We start from the raw sequence: 15,054 nt of genomic DNA, 5'->3' as shown, positions 1-15,054 counted from the left end.
ACATACCACCTGAATACAATTAACTTTAATTGATATAAATCACATGGATACAATTAACAGATTCCGTTCTCTCTTTAAATAAAAAAAATAAATTTTATATATACACAATACAAACAAAAATTTCAAAAATCAAAAACTTCCATACTCTGTACAATTTATATTATTCAAAGTATTACATTGTGAGGCAACCCTTCTACAGGACCTCTAATAATTTCTCTGTACATGTACTTTAGTAAAACAATTCGACAATTGATGGCTTGAATCCACCCATTTAATTTTAGAGATTTCCTTTCTCTCCAGCATTTGTTTCAAGCCAGCAAGGTCAATCCGTAATCTTTACTCACAAATTTTTTGTGAAGTGTACATTATCTCACAATGAATGATTTTCTACATAACACTCAATGGGTATACTATCTTCAGTGCTCCCATTGTACAGGATATCACTCAAAATATTTGCCTAATAGAATCTCATATCCACTGTGTCGAAAAGAGCCGGTGTTTCAGCAACCAGAGTACTTTTAACAACCCTTTTTATTTTCTTAGCTTCCCAAGTTAAAGGACAACATTTCCCATTCTCACCCATAAGAAACACTATTAAACCAGCTGCACGAGAATACCCATCAGGAAGATTAGCGTGTGAAGCATTGCTAAAAATAACGAGCTTCATTTTCTCTGGGTCACCTAAGGGTGGGAACTTAAGTACGCATTTATCTATATTTAATTTTCATTATGTTTTATTTGCCCTTAAAACATTCTTTACAATGGGGTGTTTCATTGAAGTACTGAACTCCAACACATCAAAACTAGCATCTGGTCTAGTCTGAGTGCACAATCAAGCTTCGGAATTGCTCTGTCTCTTCTTTAGATATAACATCACCTTTCTGTGATGATCTAGTACGATTCACCGGGATGGGGGTGCCACTCTCTAAATAGGACAGTTGATTTAAAGTTATACCAGACCCACCTGTTCAATATTTAAACCAAACAAAAGCTCCACATTTTAAATTCAACTCTAATCTTATTAATGACGAATTTCTCAAATTCCACAGTACCACCCCATAAGAAAATCATCAATATTCATCATGAAGATGCCTGAATGTTTTCTGTTATGGTATCAATAAAATATTGCGGGATTTGATTTTAGTTCAACACAACTTATTTTCAGCAAAACAGATCCCACCGAAAAATACCACACCCTGGAAGCATCATTCAGGCCATAGATGCATTTGTTTAGTTTCCATAGTTTTCCTTCCGCATCTGCTGCCTCTTTAGGCAGTTTCAGAAACACTTCTCTCTGAAAAGTATCGTCCTGCAGAAATGCGGCTTATGTCAATTGACCTACACTCCCATGAAAACGTTGCCAAAAGAGCCAAAAAGATTTTTAAGATTACCTTTCCAGCAGTGGGAGAATCCACTCGAACATCTGTATCACCCAGTTTTTCTTCAAAGCCCCTAGCTACCAATCTTGCTTTAGCCTCATAAATCCCATCTGCAAGGACTTTTTCAGTACAAATCCATCTATGCGACAAAGTTGGTTGACCCTTATCTGTTACTTCAGAGTAAACTCCAAATTCTTTCCAACTACCTAACTCCCTTTGTTTTGCCTCTCTTACTCGTTTATCCTCAAGTTTACTGGCAGCCACTAAAACTTCATGATCATGAGGGCTTCTGTTTCTAGTTCTGTTATGTGACTGTTCTGTGGTCTTTGTTTCATTGTCTGATTTAGTCAAGCTACATCCTCTACTTCCACTTCTTTGTCTGTGGGGACCACGACTGCGAGATCTCCCTCTTTCATCTCTAGTTCCCGGTCGTTCTCTGATGTGAGATTCACTTCCGGATTCCCTATCGCTACTTGTACTCCGCTTTCGTACTCTCCACTCTTTTACCCCATTCTGCCAGTCCATGGACCTCACTTCATGGCCATCATCCTGAACATTCAACCAATATTTAAACCTACCAGTAGCTTTGCCTGCATGTCTGCATGTCACCCATGTACCCACTTTGGGTAATTGTTCTGTGGATGTGATAGCTGTGTCATAATCTTTCTTGATCACTAACATTACCACCATCCAGCCCTTGGTCTACCTCAGTCTGCACCTCAGGAGCCTCATCAAAAAAAAATCAGGAACATCTGAGGCACAAGGTGCCTTGTTAACTTCTATCAACTGCTCAGAGTCCAAGATTTTATGATTAATTCCAATTAATCGTGAGGAATGAATTTTAACAGTCTGATTGCCATGTTGGACAAGTACTGTCTTACCATCATGACCTATTACCTTACCAGGGCCGTTCCATTCCCTATGACCCTTTCTTATATACCCTCTCTTTTATGCCAAATCTCCTAAATTGAACTCCATCTCAGATGGTCTACTATGATGCCTCAGTGCTGTACGAATTTTGATACCTCAGCCTTGATAAAAGTCCGTTTCCCTACATGCATAACATTTAAATGCTCAGAAAAAATGGCACTAATTGTAGTACCTTCTAGAGCAGAGGATTATCACAAAGAACAGAAGGTAATTTGGGACTGTGCCCATAGACCAGTTTGTAAGGACTATATCCTCCAACCATCTGAAGAGAATTCTGTACATGAACTGCCCATGCTAGGGCAGTTGACAATTTACACTCTGTTCGATCAGCCAACATTTTATGCACCATGCTACCAATCATAACATGATTCCTTTCACAAAAACCATTGCTAAAAGGGCTCTCAGCTGTTGCATTCATGACAATTATATTCATATTCTCACTCATATCGCAGAACTCCCCGTTAGTGAATTCACCTTCATTATCGGTCAAAAACTTTGCTGGTGTCCCAAGTCCAATCCCTATCCATTTGTCCATAATTTTATCTAGAATAACCTTCTTCTCCTTACTATACACTAGTGTAGAAATACTAAATCTCGTAGCCAGATCAACAAAATGTAAGATGAAAACATTTCTGTCTTTGTTTCTTATCTTTAGATCCATGGCAACTACCTCGTTAAAGTCACATGTTAATGGAACACTTACAATAGGATGTGGGGCATACATCTATACTTCATACAGATGTCAGAGTTTGCACTAATCTCTTCTATGAGCCTCATCAACTACACCTGCATCTTTTAGCAGGATCTTTAAACATAGACAATTTGCCCACCCTACTTGTCAATGTAACTTTAATTTGTTTTTTTCCTTCTCTTTTATCCTTATCGCCTGATGCCACTAATGCTTGTCTAACACGCTGATGAGAAACATCAGGTTTTATTAAGGGGATACAATAATGCCCTGACTGGGTAAACTGCAAATCAACTGATTTGCCAAAAATGATTGCCTCATCATGTTCCATGTCAAGTTTCATTTTTGCCTTTTTTATGGAAGGTTCACCCAAAAGCATAGGTATCTCACTAGAGACTACACCCTACTTATAAAATGGATTACTCCAACTATCTTACATGGAATTACCACTCTCGAGTGACCTCAAGGTGTTGTCATCTCCAAACTTAAAACATGTAGAACTTATATTCTTTAACCTTGCTCGATCCTCACTACTTAGTGAATCAAGATGACATTTTAACCAATCTACCCCGCACACAGTTGAAGTACATGCTCTAACACCGCACAGTTAAAGCAATCTGTGACTAATGCATTCATCACAGGATTAAAATTCCTTGTGACCAGTGTAATCTATTCACATTAATCATCATCTTCATCCTCTTCCTCAGAACTACTTTCTTCATGCGTCATTTCAAAGACCCAGCGTCTTCGCTCTGGGCAATTCGGCACATAATGATACTTAGAGTCACATCTAAACAGTCTACTGATTTTTCCTTGGGCATTCCTGGAATTTATTCGCCCGTTATTACTGTCCTAATTTAGTCTTCTGTTGATATAATTTGCTGTACCTGCTTTCATCACCAATCTGGCTGTATTTAATCCTTCCGTCATATTGACGCCTACGTCTGTCTCTTGAAAATTCTGAAACCTGGTCTGGTGCCTGCGTTTAGTATCTGGAGCATTTCAAAACCTGGTAAACCATCGAATTTTCCATTCTTTGGGTCACATCAGAAGACCCCATTTGTTCCATGAAGGCTGAAATGAATGACTGTTTCCCCAGGAAGCTTTTTAAGGCAGCAGACATTTGATCGGTCAGAGTCTCCTTTTCCGAGAACTGGACTCCAGTTAGGATCAGCTGCCTCTCCATATGAGGCACCTTAGCATAATCTGGAATTTAAACGCTGGTTCCAATCCAGGGATTGTCAACGTTTTGTACAATTTGTTAAAGTCCACGATATACTCTTCCATTGAATGACCGTCTGTTTTCCAGAATCTATCAAATGCTGACCAGGCCTCATAGGCACTTAACAGGTCATCTTTCTTGTAGATTTGATCCAGAAATTCTGTTAGAAGGGTCAAACCTTCATCGTTATCCAAAAGATCTGCATCCATCCCAGAAAATACCTTACTTCTGATTTTACTTCATTCAGGAAGCGACAACGCCAATGCCATGCCTTATTTTCGCTGTGGCAGAGTAGTAACCAATGTCCACATATCAACCTCATTCTTCCACTGGTCATACGATTCAAACTCCGAGAACATCGCAGGGAAATCATACCTCGCCGATTTAAACTTGCTTTCTGCCATTTTCCACAATGGCCACTAGGCTTTCAAGTTTTGTTCTTATGTCCAAAAAAAACCTTTAGGCAACCATCCTCTACTACCATGTTCTAAATTGGATAATCCAGTGGTGAAGGATAGAATACTAGAGCCCGATCTTCAGTTGCTTCCAAGCCTTTATTCACAGAACACCACATTACACACCACCGCACCCTAGATCATCTCTCATATATACGATACAAGATAGTCCCCAATTGATGCATACCACCTGAATACAATTAACACTAATTGATATAAATCACAGATACAATTAGAATGAAAGCGGTGGGCAGCATAAAATAAGGGATAATAAAGCCAATTATGCTGCTTTGAAATGAAAATATATGGCACCATGTAACAGATGTCAAAAACAAAGGTTTTTTATCAGCAGATTGAATAAATTACCCACTATATAATACAGCATATCGCAAAAATGTAGATATCCTATATCATTACTGAAGTTTAAGGTTGTAAAGTTTTTTTTTCCAGTTTCTAGTCACTTAAGTAATGTACCAGACTACACTATGAAAAATCATGTAAATTCAAAATATACATATTGTTGGGTGTCTTAAAAACACTAGATTTCACAAATCCATATTATCTGATAACATAAAACATAGAGAACCTTGTTCTGTTCTATTAGCTAATTATTTATTTAGAAATGAAAAGCCCACAATGACTTTATACCATAACTCATTAAGCTGCAATATAAATTAGATATTAATTTAATTTTAGGGAAAAAACATTTAAATGACAGATGATAAAAATACTGTACCTATTTTAGGCAGTCCTTCGGTGTCAGTGATTTCTTTATTTCTTGTACTCTTCAAAGAACTTCTCCTTCCACTGACAGGGCAGTCAATTCTTTGACTCTCTTCTTCCAGTAATGAAGGCATGAAACAGTTACTTTCTTTGAAATAATGCAGAAAGTCTAAATCATTTCTGTCAGTAAATATTTTGCCCTTTTCATGAGGGCTGACTACTTTTTTCCTGTTGCAATTTAAGATCTTGTCAGTTGTACCAATGGTAATTCTGTGACTTCTGGAAAGATCAGACAGATCAGGCCAATTACTATTGGCCTCATTAGTTTTAGTTAAATTATTGTTAATCCTTAAATCTAAAAGTATCTCATCACCGAGCCACAGAGGCTTCTTCCATTTACTTTGCTCGGGTTTTTCTTTGTCTGTTGATTGTAACCATGATGGTACTTTTGAAACTGATGATATTTCTGTTATTTTATTTCCAGTTATTTTTTCCAGCTGGTCTTTCATGACTAGTTCTTCATCAGAATGAATCTCTTCTATCTCCTTACTGGTTTCTGAAATATTTATCCGTGAGAGCGACTCCTCAAGTGAAACAGGGGCTGTTAACATTAAGTCTTCCTCCAAGGCAGAAATTCTACTCTTTGGAGAGCCAATTGAATAAATTGACGTATTTCTCTTATTATCTAAGTTTGAATTTAAAAAGAACGAGGAACTTGCTTGCATTGGAGACTCAATGCTAGGGTTTCTTTTCAAGCTCTCAATTTCTTTAGTTTGCAATTCCGTATCACTCCCACTGGAAGCATCAAATGTATTTCTCTTATTATCTAACTTTGAATTTAAAAAGAATGAGGAACTTGCTTGTTCTGGAGACTCAATGCTCGGGTTTCTTTCTGAGCTCTCAATTTCTATAGTTTGGTCTTCCATATCAATTCCACTGGAAGCATCAAATGTAGCTTCTCCTTTGTTGGGTGTCAGGTCAATGGTTGTACTATAGTCAAACACTTGGTTCCCGCAGCCTTTTTCAAGCTTTTCTTCAAATACCAGATTACTGTCCACATAAATCCTTACATTCTTTGCCCCAATATCAAGCTCCTAAAGAAAGAAATTAGAGACTGAAAGCAATTTTTGCAATGTTGAAAATGCATTAAATAAAAAAATAAAATATATAATGTACCATGAGTTCTAATGTAACTTGTTACTCAGGATACTTCTAGAAATACATAGAAAACAGGCCTTTTGGCTCATCCAGTCAGTGTTTGCTTGTGTGGAAGATAAAAGCTAATAAGCTCCAAACGCATTCACCTACCCTGTTCCAATATGCCTTTTGCTTCATCCACCTATCCAAACTAATCTTGAATGTTGACTAAATTTCTGCCTTAACCACTAACCCTGGAAATGAATCCCACATAAGGAGAAACTGTTTCCAGTGGCAGAAAGGTCAGTAACCAGAGGACATAGATTTAAGGTGATTAGCAAAAGAACCAAAGACGACAAAACTTTTTTTTAATGCAGTGTTGTTATGATCTGGAATGCACTGCCTGAAAGGGCGGTGGAAGCAGATTTAATATTAACTTTCAAAAGGAAACTGGATAAATACTTGAAGGGAAAACATTTACAGGGCTATGGGAGTGGAACTAATTGGATAGCTCTTTCAAAGAGCCGACACAGGCACGATGGGCCAAATGGCCTCCTTCTGTGCTGTAACATGCATCGTCACAACTCTCGGTGTAAAGAACTTTCTCCTGCTCTCTGTTCTAAATCTCTTAGATTTAATCTTGTATCTATGGTCCCTTGTTCTTGACCCTTCAACTACTGAAAAGTCTGCCTCTATCTATTTGTTGCATCCTTTCGTAATTTTAAACACTTTTATCATATCGCCCTATCTTAATTCCATATCACAATTCATATTAATCACTTGTGTGGTTACAATATTCTCATTAAGAGCAATGCATTTTATGGAGTTTCTCTATGACTAGCCTTTGTACATTTTCTAAAGCCTGCTGCAAATTTAAAAGTAAATCAAGTTCTTAACCATAGCAAACATTTTACTATGGTTGAGAATTTGATTTTTTTTTAATTTAGAGAGGACAGGGTGGTTGATCTGCTCCCAGTCCTCTGACTATGCTACTGAAGGCAGTCTGACTTTTCTTCACCTGTACTCTTCCCGAGTCCCATTAAGATCAGGAACTCACTGCACTGAAGATGTATAGTATTTTCAGTTTTGTAAGCATTTATATAAATCAGGCTATTACAAAGTTTGGAAGTAACAAACTTGGTTGTGGTCTCTTTATTCCACATCATAATTCATATTGATCACAATAGTGGCTACAATATATGAACTGTAAAATACTTTCGGCATTTATTATTCTCTCAAATACTTCCACAATTTGCATTTTGTCATTCACATATAGAGAACTATAGTATATAGAAACAATAATTATGACTAAATCTATTTTGTTTCTGTTTAATAAAACATAATTCCCTCTTCAGCCTTAATCTTCTTAAAGCATAGGAAATAATTAGGTTAGAAAGCATTAATAAAGAAATGTACAATATTTTTACTATCAATGTTAAAAGCAGAAACTTAAACATGCTGGTATGTAACAAAAGCAAGCCACAGCATTAAAAAAATCTGTTGGTCTTAAACTTTGTTCTAATCTACAATACATACCGTAATTTTTAAATTTAAGTGAAGATCTGTTTGAATATCTTTTGTAGACTTTTAATATTTGTGTCTTAATATAGTAGAGAAAGCTTTCTTTACAGAAATTCTTTACAGAAGCTTACATTTTATGTTCCACACATTGGTACCTCAAGTAAGGATAAGCAATGTCTTGTTCTATTACTATTAATGGTTCTGCACAAGAAAAATCAGGATAAAGCTTAGCTCTAATCCAATGCGTTAATCTCCTGGTGTTCTACATTCTACTTGTTTATGTATCCTGTCAACGGGTTGAAGTTCTATACATTATGTAATGCACTATTACCTATTCTGTAGTAATGCAAAACAAGCATTAAAATTCGCATTACTCCATTGCATTTATGTATCAGAGTTAGTTATATGTTTTTAAAAATTACAAGATTTGTGTCTCCACCCACACAAACACCATCTGATGTTTTCATTAACGTTTAAATACTCCATATATTTTTCTTAACTGGTAAATCTTATATGAAATGAAGGTCTACCTTCTAGAACACAATTATTGCAATCTACATAAATAAATAAGAGAAATACAGAAGCAACTTACATTGAGGCTTTTGTTATAATTCCAAATCTTGATCTTAGAAATACCTAAGTCCTGCGACTTGTTTGGGCTGCGTAAAACAAAGTATAATTGAACTGGTGGGTGGAAAGAACACGTCCACATGTGACGATCTTTTGTGGTCTATGAAAAGAGGAAAAGAATAGATCAGAATAACATCCCCAACTATGACTGTTTGGGAAAAAATGATCACAGAGTGGGAAACAAAATCAAAAAGATCAATATAATTAAATCAGAAATACAGACATTAAGAAATGTAGAAACCAATGAGGAATGCCAACAGGCAATTATTTCACAGTAAACTTCTGTAATAAAAATAATGTACATTTTACAATCCACTGTACTATCAGTATTTATACTTGGAATATTGTTGAAGTCTAAACTGCATTATCAATCATTCAGAAAAGGCTATATTTTCTGGGAAAAATAATTAAAAAAATCCCAAAACATGACACTTTACCAAAACATATTTTCTTCTATTGAAAGTCAATTTAGATATTATCATTTCTGACATATACTTGAGAAAATATAAAAGAAAAACAATGAAATTCTCCACCTCTCTCGTCCTTTAACACTCTCATTTAAACCTGTCTCTTTGACCAAGCTTTTAATCCCCCTCCTAATATCTCCTTCTTTGGCTAGTGCAAGGTTCAGCAAATATTTTGTGACAAATTAAATATAGACTTTTAAGAGTGATGCCATCTCATAGAATTTGTTTTCCTGCTCAGGATCTTATGATTTTAATTTTAAAATGTTGAATTAAAGAGACTATATTATACTTTTACAGTTAATTAATGAAATAAGCAATTACGAAGCCTAGATCAAAACTATATTATTCAATAGTATAATTAGAAATGTTCTAATTTATACAACATGATCAATCCACCTATGAGCTGTTATGTGCTGTCTGTTCTCCTGAATTAGAAATCTTCTAATAGTCTACTGAAGAAATATTCTTTTTATAGCTCACTTTGTTTTGCTTTGGTTTTAATGACTAAATACATTGAAAGCATTTAAAATGCATAATATAGGAGAGGAGGAGTAAAACTATTTCTTGTGGAGGATAGCATTCTGGAATATCTGCCAAATACAGAGCAGCCAGTCATTTTCATGTCCTTTTTAATTTAATCTAAGGGTCGTTAATAGGTAATTCTGCTTGGGGAGGGGGCAGGGGGAACAGTTCCAAACCCAATTTGGCATCCAGAGATTTTCCATCGATTTATTAACATGGGTCGTACAAACTAAGAATTATTATGTCTATGGAAACAAAGATAATTGATTTATATGGTATTGTTATGATAGAACTGGCTTACAAAACAAAATAATTTACCAGTGTAAAATCTAGTGAGTGCCTTCAGTTTCAGGGATCAGCTTTGCTTACCTTAGTCTTTCCATTCACTAAAGAGTTCAAGTTTCCAGGATAGTCAGCATTTCTGATATCAACATCATGAGGAGAAACAAAAATCTTCTGATGTTTTAGGTCAAAAAACTGTACTTCTGTTAAGCCCACTTTGCCATCGTTGCCCCAGTTCGACAGAATTTCCATCGAGACATAAACTGTGTCTTTTACTGATATGCTGCCTAACATGCCAACACTCTGGTGAGTCTATCAAAAATAAAAGTTGCATACTTTGTTCACTATTATAAATTGAAAGTAATGTTACTGCTTCATACTTTGCATATTTATAATGTAGCTGTACATTACTGAAATATGTATAAAAAACCCCACAAAAACTTGTTCTTGTTTTGGATTACTGCAAATCAGGAATCTAGTGCAACTGCAGTTAACATCCACTTTACTTTTACTATAATGTTTAATTCTGGGTCTCCGGGCTGACACTTCAGTGCAATACTGAGGGAGTACTGCATTGTTTGAAGCGTTGTCATTCAGATGACAGGTTAAACCGAGGCCCCATCTGCTCTTTCAAGTGGATGTGAAAGATAGAATCAATACAGCATAGAAGGAAGCCCATCGAGCCTGGGCCGGCTCTTTGTAAGAGCAATCCAGTTAGTCCCATTCCCCCGCTCTTTCCCCGCAGCTCTGCAAATTTTTTCTCTTCAAATATTTATCCAATTCCTTTTTGAAAGCCACCAATGAATCTGAATCTACCACCCTTTTAGGCAGCGCATTCCAGATCATAACTACCTTGCTGCGTAAAAAAGTTTTTCCTCATGTCGCCTTTGTTTTTTTTGCCAATCACCTTAAATCTATGTCCTCTAGTTCTCGACCCTTCTGCCAATGGGAGCAGTTTCTCTTTATTTACTTTATCTAAACCAGTCATGATTTTAAATACTTCTATCAAATCTCATCTCAACCTTCTCTGATTAAAGGAGAACAGACCCAGCTTCTCCAGTCTATCCATTAACTGAAGTCCCTCATCCCTGGAACCATTCCAGTAAATCTTTTCTGCACCCTCTCTAAGGCCTTCACATCCTTCCTGAAGTGCGGCGCCCAGAATTGGACACAATACTCCAGTTGTGGCTGAACCAGTTTTTTTAAAATAAAGGTTCAACATAACTTTCCATGGCATTATTCGAAGAGCAGGGTTGTTCTCCCGATGTCCTGGTACAAAATTTATCTCTCAACCAACACCACCAAAATCAGATTAATTGGTCATTCATCTCATTGCTGGGGCCTTGCTGTATGAAAATTGGCTGCTATGTTTGCCTACAAAACAAGTGACCACATTTCAAAAAGTAATTTATTGGCTGTGAAGTACTTTGTGACGTTCTAAGGACGTGAAAGGTACTAAATAAATGAAAGTTCTTTCTTTATTAAATAAATATCTTTACAAAGTACAATAAGTAGTATCAATTCAGTTTGTTGTTGTTCACGATTTTAGTTTCAAATGTTAATTGCTACAAAGGTGGTGGCATTAAAAGGATTACATAAGAACATAAGAAATAGGAGCAAGAGTAGGCCATCCAGCCCCTCGAGCCTGCTCCACCATTCAACAAGATCATGGCTGGTCTTCTACCTCAATGTTATTTTCCTGCACTATCCCCATATCCCTTGATGCCTTTAATATCTAGAAATCTATCGATCTCTGTTTTGAATGTACTCAATGACTGAGCCTTCAAAGCCCTCTGTGGTAGAGAACTCCAAAGATTCACCACCCTTTGAGTGAAGAAATTTCTCCTCCTCTCAGTCCTAAATGGCCTATCTTGTTTTGTTTGCATTCTGCTAACGAACATCTTCCATACATCACTACAGTGGTTTGGCACTGGGCCACATTAACTTAACCGGGGTGGGGGAGGGGGGGAGAATATCACATAGGGAAGACTTCCCTGGTTTATGACATCATTTAGTCAGAAGCATCCCCATGTCACCTTTACCACTCTCATGCAATATGTAAGGGCCTATACCATCCTGGAGTGACAATTTGTTTTAGTCAAAGACATTTCTTGGAAAAAGGACAGTATCCATATAATTCAAAGTTCTGCATCTAGCACATGCCATAGGGAATCACACGTCAAAGGCATCACACCTCAAAAATCATGACTGGTTCAAATAATCATCATCTACTGAGTTAACATATTTACTCAAATAACCCATTGATTAAAGGTATGCCAATCAAAATCTGCTTCCACTCATTAATCAGGCAAGAAAAACTTCTAATCGACAATCTTGAAACCAATCAAATCATTCACTCTATTTTCCCCCAAAGCTCCAGATCAGCAATTACCCCAGAACCAATCAAATACCTGAACAAGATTTTTGAGTGGGTATCTTGGTTCCCCACAAAGCCCATGCTGCACAGCTAAAAATTACATTAAAAAAAATTATTAAAAAAGCACTAAACTTATCGATAAAGTCAGCCAAAGTACATTAAAAATGCTTCCAAAAATGTTTCTTGCAAAGGCCTAACCCTTTTTCTGAGGCCTGGGACTTACATTCTGCCACATTCCCAGAGCTTCCATTATGTAACCTGGGCCTTCTCTGAAAAAAAAAATGGCTAATGACATAGTGGATTGCAAATTCCAGAATGCACAACTGTCACAGTGTGCCTGTTTGGTGAACATCAGTGCCACCCTTTTCATGGCACTCTGAAGTACAGAATACAACTTGCTAACTGCCAGTTTAATATTGGACAGGGATGGAGCTTATAAATAAGAAGTTACAGCAGGCTTTGTGAATGATCAGTCGCGCTGTCAGTTATAAAAATAATCAGTTTTTTAATGAAATCCCAATTTTCTGATTAGAAAAATTGTTTATCCAATCCAGATACAGCCTTTTAATTGGAAATTAGATGTGGTGGCGAAGGTTAGGGGAAAATCTCTCAGAACAACATGGTGTCCTGTATCCCTAGTGCTATTAAGCAAAGTAAGCCCAGCCGGGGAGGGGGCACAGACCAGAGTACAGCAAGATGCCAAAGCACATCAGGTGATTAAGGGCAGGGTGAAATGATCTTTCACTAGTTTGGCACTTTTTCTAGATGGTAGTAATGTAATAAACATTCAACAAATTTCCTGGCAAGACTTTATCTTACCAAGTACCTAAGGACCACATAAAACATAACTGTTCAGATTGATGCAGGAATTTGGTTTAGTCTATGTAATAAGCTCAAGTCCTCTAAGCATTCATGCAGTGAAAATGTTTTTATAGCTTCTATTTTATAATGGGGTTGGGGGCATAAACTTCACAATCACAATTTCTTGACCTTAGGCAGAACATTGGGTGTGCCTTAAGTACTGCATAATCATAAAGCCAAATCAATCAATGCTAATTCAAAGCTAGTACCTGGATTTCATTGACTTTGCAAGCTGAAACCAGTTACCAAACGTGTGGTTTTTTTATGAGATATTTCAGACTGCAGGTTCTAAGAGGTTTGAAAAGGAAGGGATGTTAAATTTGTGCAATACAAACTAGTTTGGGATGAGAGATGGCCTATCTGGATTTAGTTTCCAGACTGCTCTCATAAATGACACCAGAGAATGATCTCTTAATGAAGTGGCATTATCCAGCACCACAACTGAAATGTAGTACTGGATAATGCCAATTGAGTAGTGTCATCTGTAGTTTTAGCAGCAAAGTTAGAAGCTACAACATAATCTGTCAACATCTGATGCATTAGGATCATGAAATGCTGAACTGGCAGCTTTTTAATACGGATGGAGCTAGGTTGTTGTCTATATTTAAGAATAAATGTTATACTACAAGTGGAAGGACTAATGCTCTTACAGGAGCACAAGTGTACAGATTTCTTCACTGGTTGGGGAATGGTTGGAACTGGTCTTACTGGATGCTTGCAGTAAGAATTCTGCAGTCCATATCCCAGAATAGGATGATGATTGTACATTGCCATTGCGCCCCAGCCAAAAATCACAAAAGGGCTGCTTTTAGACAAGTCCTAGAATGGGAGGCTCTGCCACTTCTTGCCAGTCCAGGAATATCTCAAAGGTTCTGTACATGGCTAACTGACTGGTGACAATCCCTCAGTGATGAAGGGTTACTTTTCCTTACCCGAGAAATACCTCAGTTCAAGGAAATTCTTGATGCTATCGGTTGAGACAGCCTTGAAAAGGGTCTCCGCCAACTTGTCCCAATCTGTTGCATCTGCGATCCTGTGAAACTGTAACATTCAGTATCAGCTGCCACTAGAGCAGGATGTCCTACAGTCTGGTCAGTCCCACTTAGTACATCTGAGGAGCCGATCACATCATCACAGATGCCAAAGTTGTCCTTTGATGACAATACCAGAGACTGCGTTGAGGCAAAGCACCGAAAAGGTCTGAAATCACTTTACAGTGATTGAATCTGATATGTATGGTAGCTGTATGTCAGTGATGCAGAATAACTGCACCTTCCTTTGACCAAGAAAAATAATTTTTAAAAACTCAAAGAAATATTCAACATTGCCACAACCAACTTTTAAATTTTGTGAAGGTGAAGTACTCACAAACAATGGGATATCTTTATCTGTGCTGAGAAAAACAAACTCATGCTTCAGAGTGGTGCAGAACCATATATATTGCATGGGATGGGTCAAATAAGGTTACTTGGGTATTGTGATGCCACAAAATGTCTTAAAGGGTGGTGGTCCTCTTGTGGTTTTTTGCAGCAAACGTGACCTGATGCACAATCATTCCAGCAGTGGGTGGAGGATGCAATTCATAGAAATATGGATTATCATTGGTCACGTTGAATAAAAAAAAACTGGGTCAACATATTTTCCCTAAATGTATGAGGCACACTGTGGCAAGTCAAAGGATATAGGATAGACACAGTACTTCCTATAAATTTAATCATTTAGAACTGTAAAGTTAAAAATTTACATCCCACAGTTTTGAGTTAAGCTAATCTGCACGACAAATTTCTCAAACTGACTGGAATAAATAAAACATCTTTCATTGGTATCCAGGTGGGTTCTAGATTATGTGCTCCACAATTC

At 37.0% G+C, this 15,054-nt stretch overlaps 1 protein-coding gene across 3 annotated transcripts in view; it reads right to left on the bottom strand.

Annotated features, from left to right (window-relative positions):
- Positions 1–15,054, bottom strand: part of LOC137340580 (katanin-interacting protein) — a 205,922-nt gene that overhangs the window by 90,266 nt on the left and 100,602 nt on the right. For all 3 annotated transcript variants that reach the window (XM_068003118.1, XM_068003119.1, XM_068003120.1), the window contains exons 13-15: positions 10,044–10,268; positions 8,648–8,785; positions 5,411–6,491 (exon numbers count right to left, since the gene is read on the bottom strand). In XM_068003118.1, the coding sequence (XP_067859219.1) occupies positions 5,411–6,491; positions 8,648–8,785; positions 10,044–10,268 (1,444 nt within the window). The remainder of the gene's footprint in view (positions 1–5,410; positions 6,492–8,647; positions 8,786–10,043; positions 10,269–15,054) is intronic.

Source organism: Heptranchias perlo, chromosome 22 (assembly GCF_035084215.1).
Source record: "Heptranchias perlo isolate sHepPer1 chromosome 22, sHepPer1.hap1, whole genome shotgun sequence".
Lineage (NCBI taxonomy): Eukaryota > Metazoa > Chordata > Chondrichthyes > Hexanchiformes > Hexanchidae > Heptranchias > Heptranchias perlo.
The sequence above is the reverse complement of the archived record's forward strand: the minus strand, read 5'-3'. Positions and strand labels throughout refer to the sequence as shown.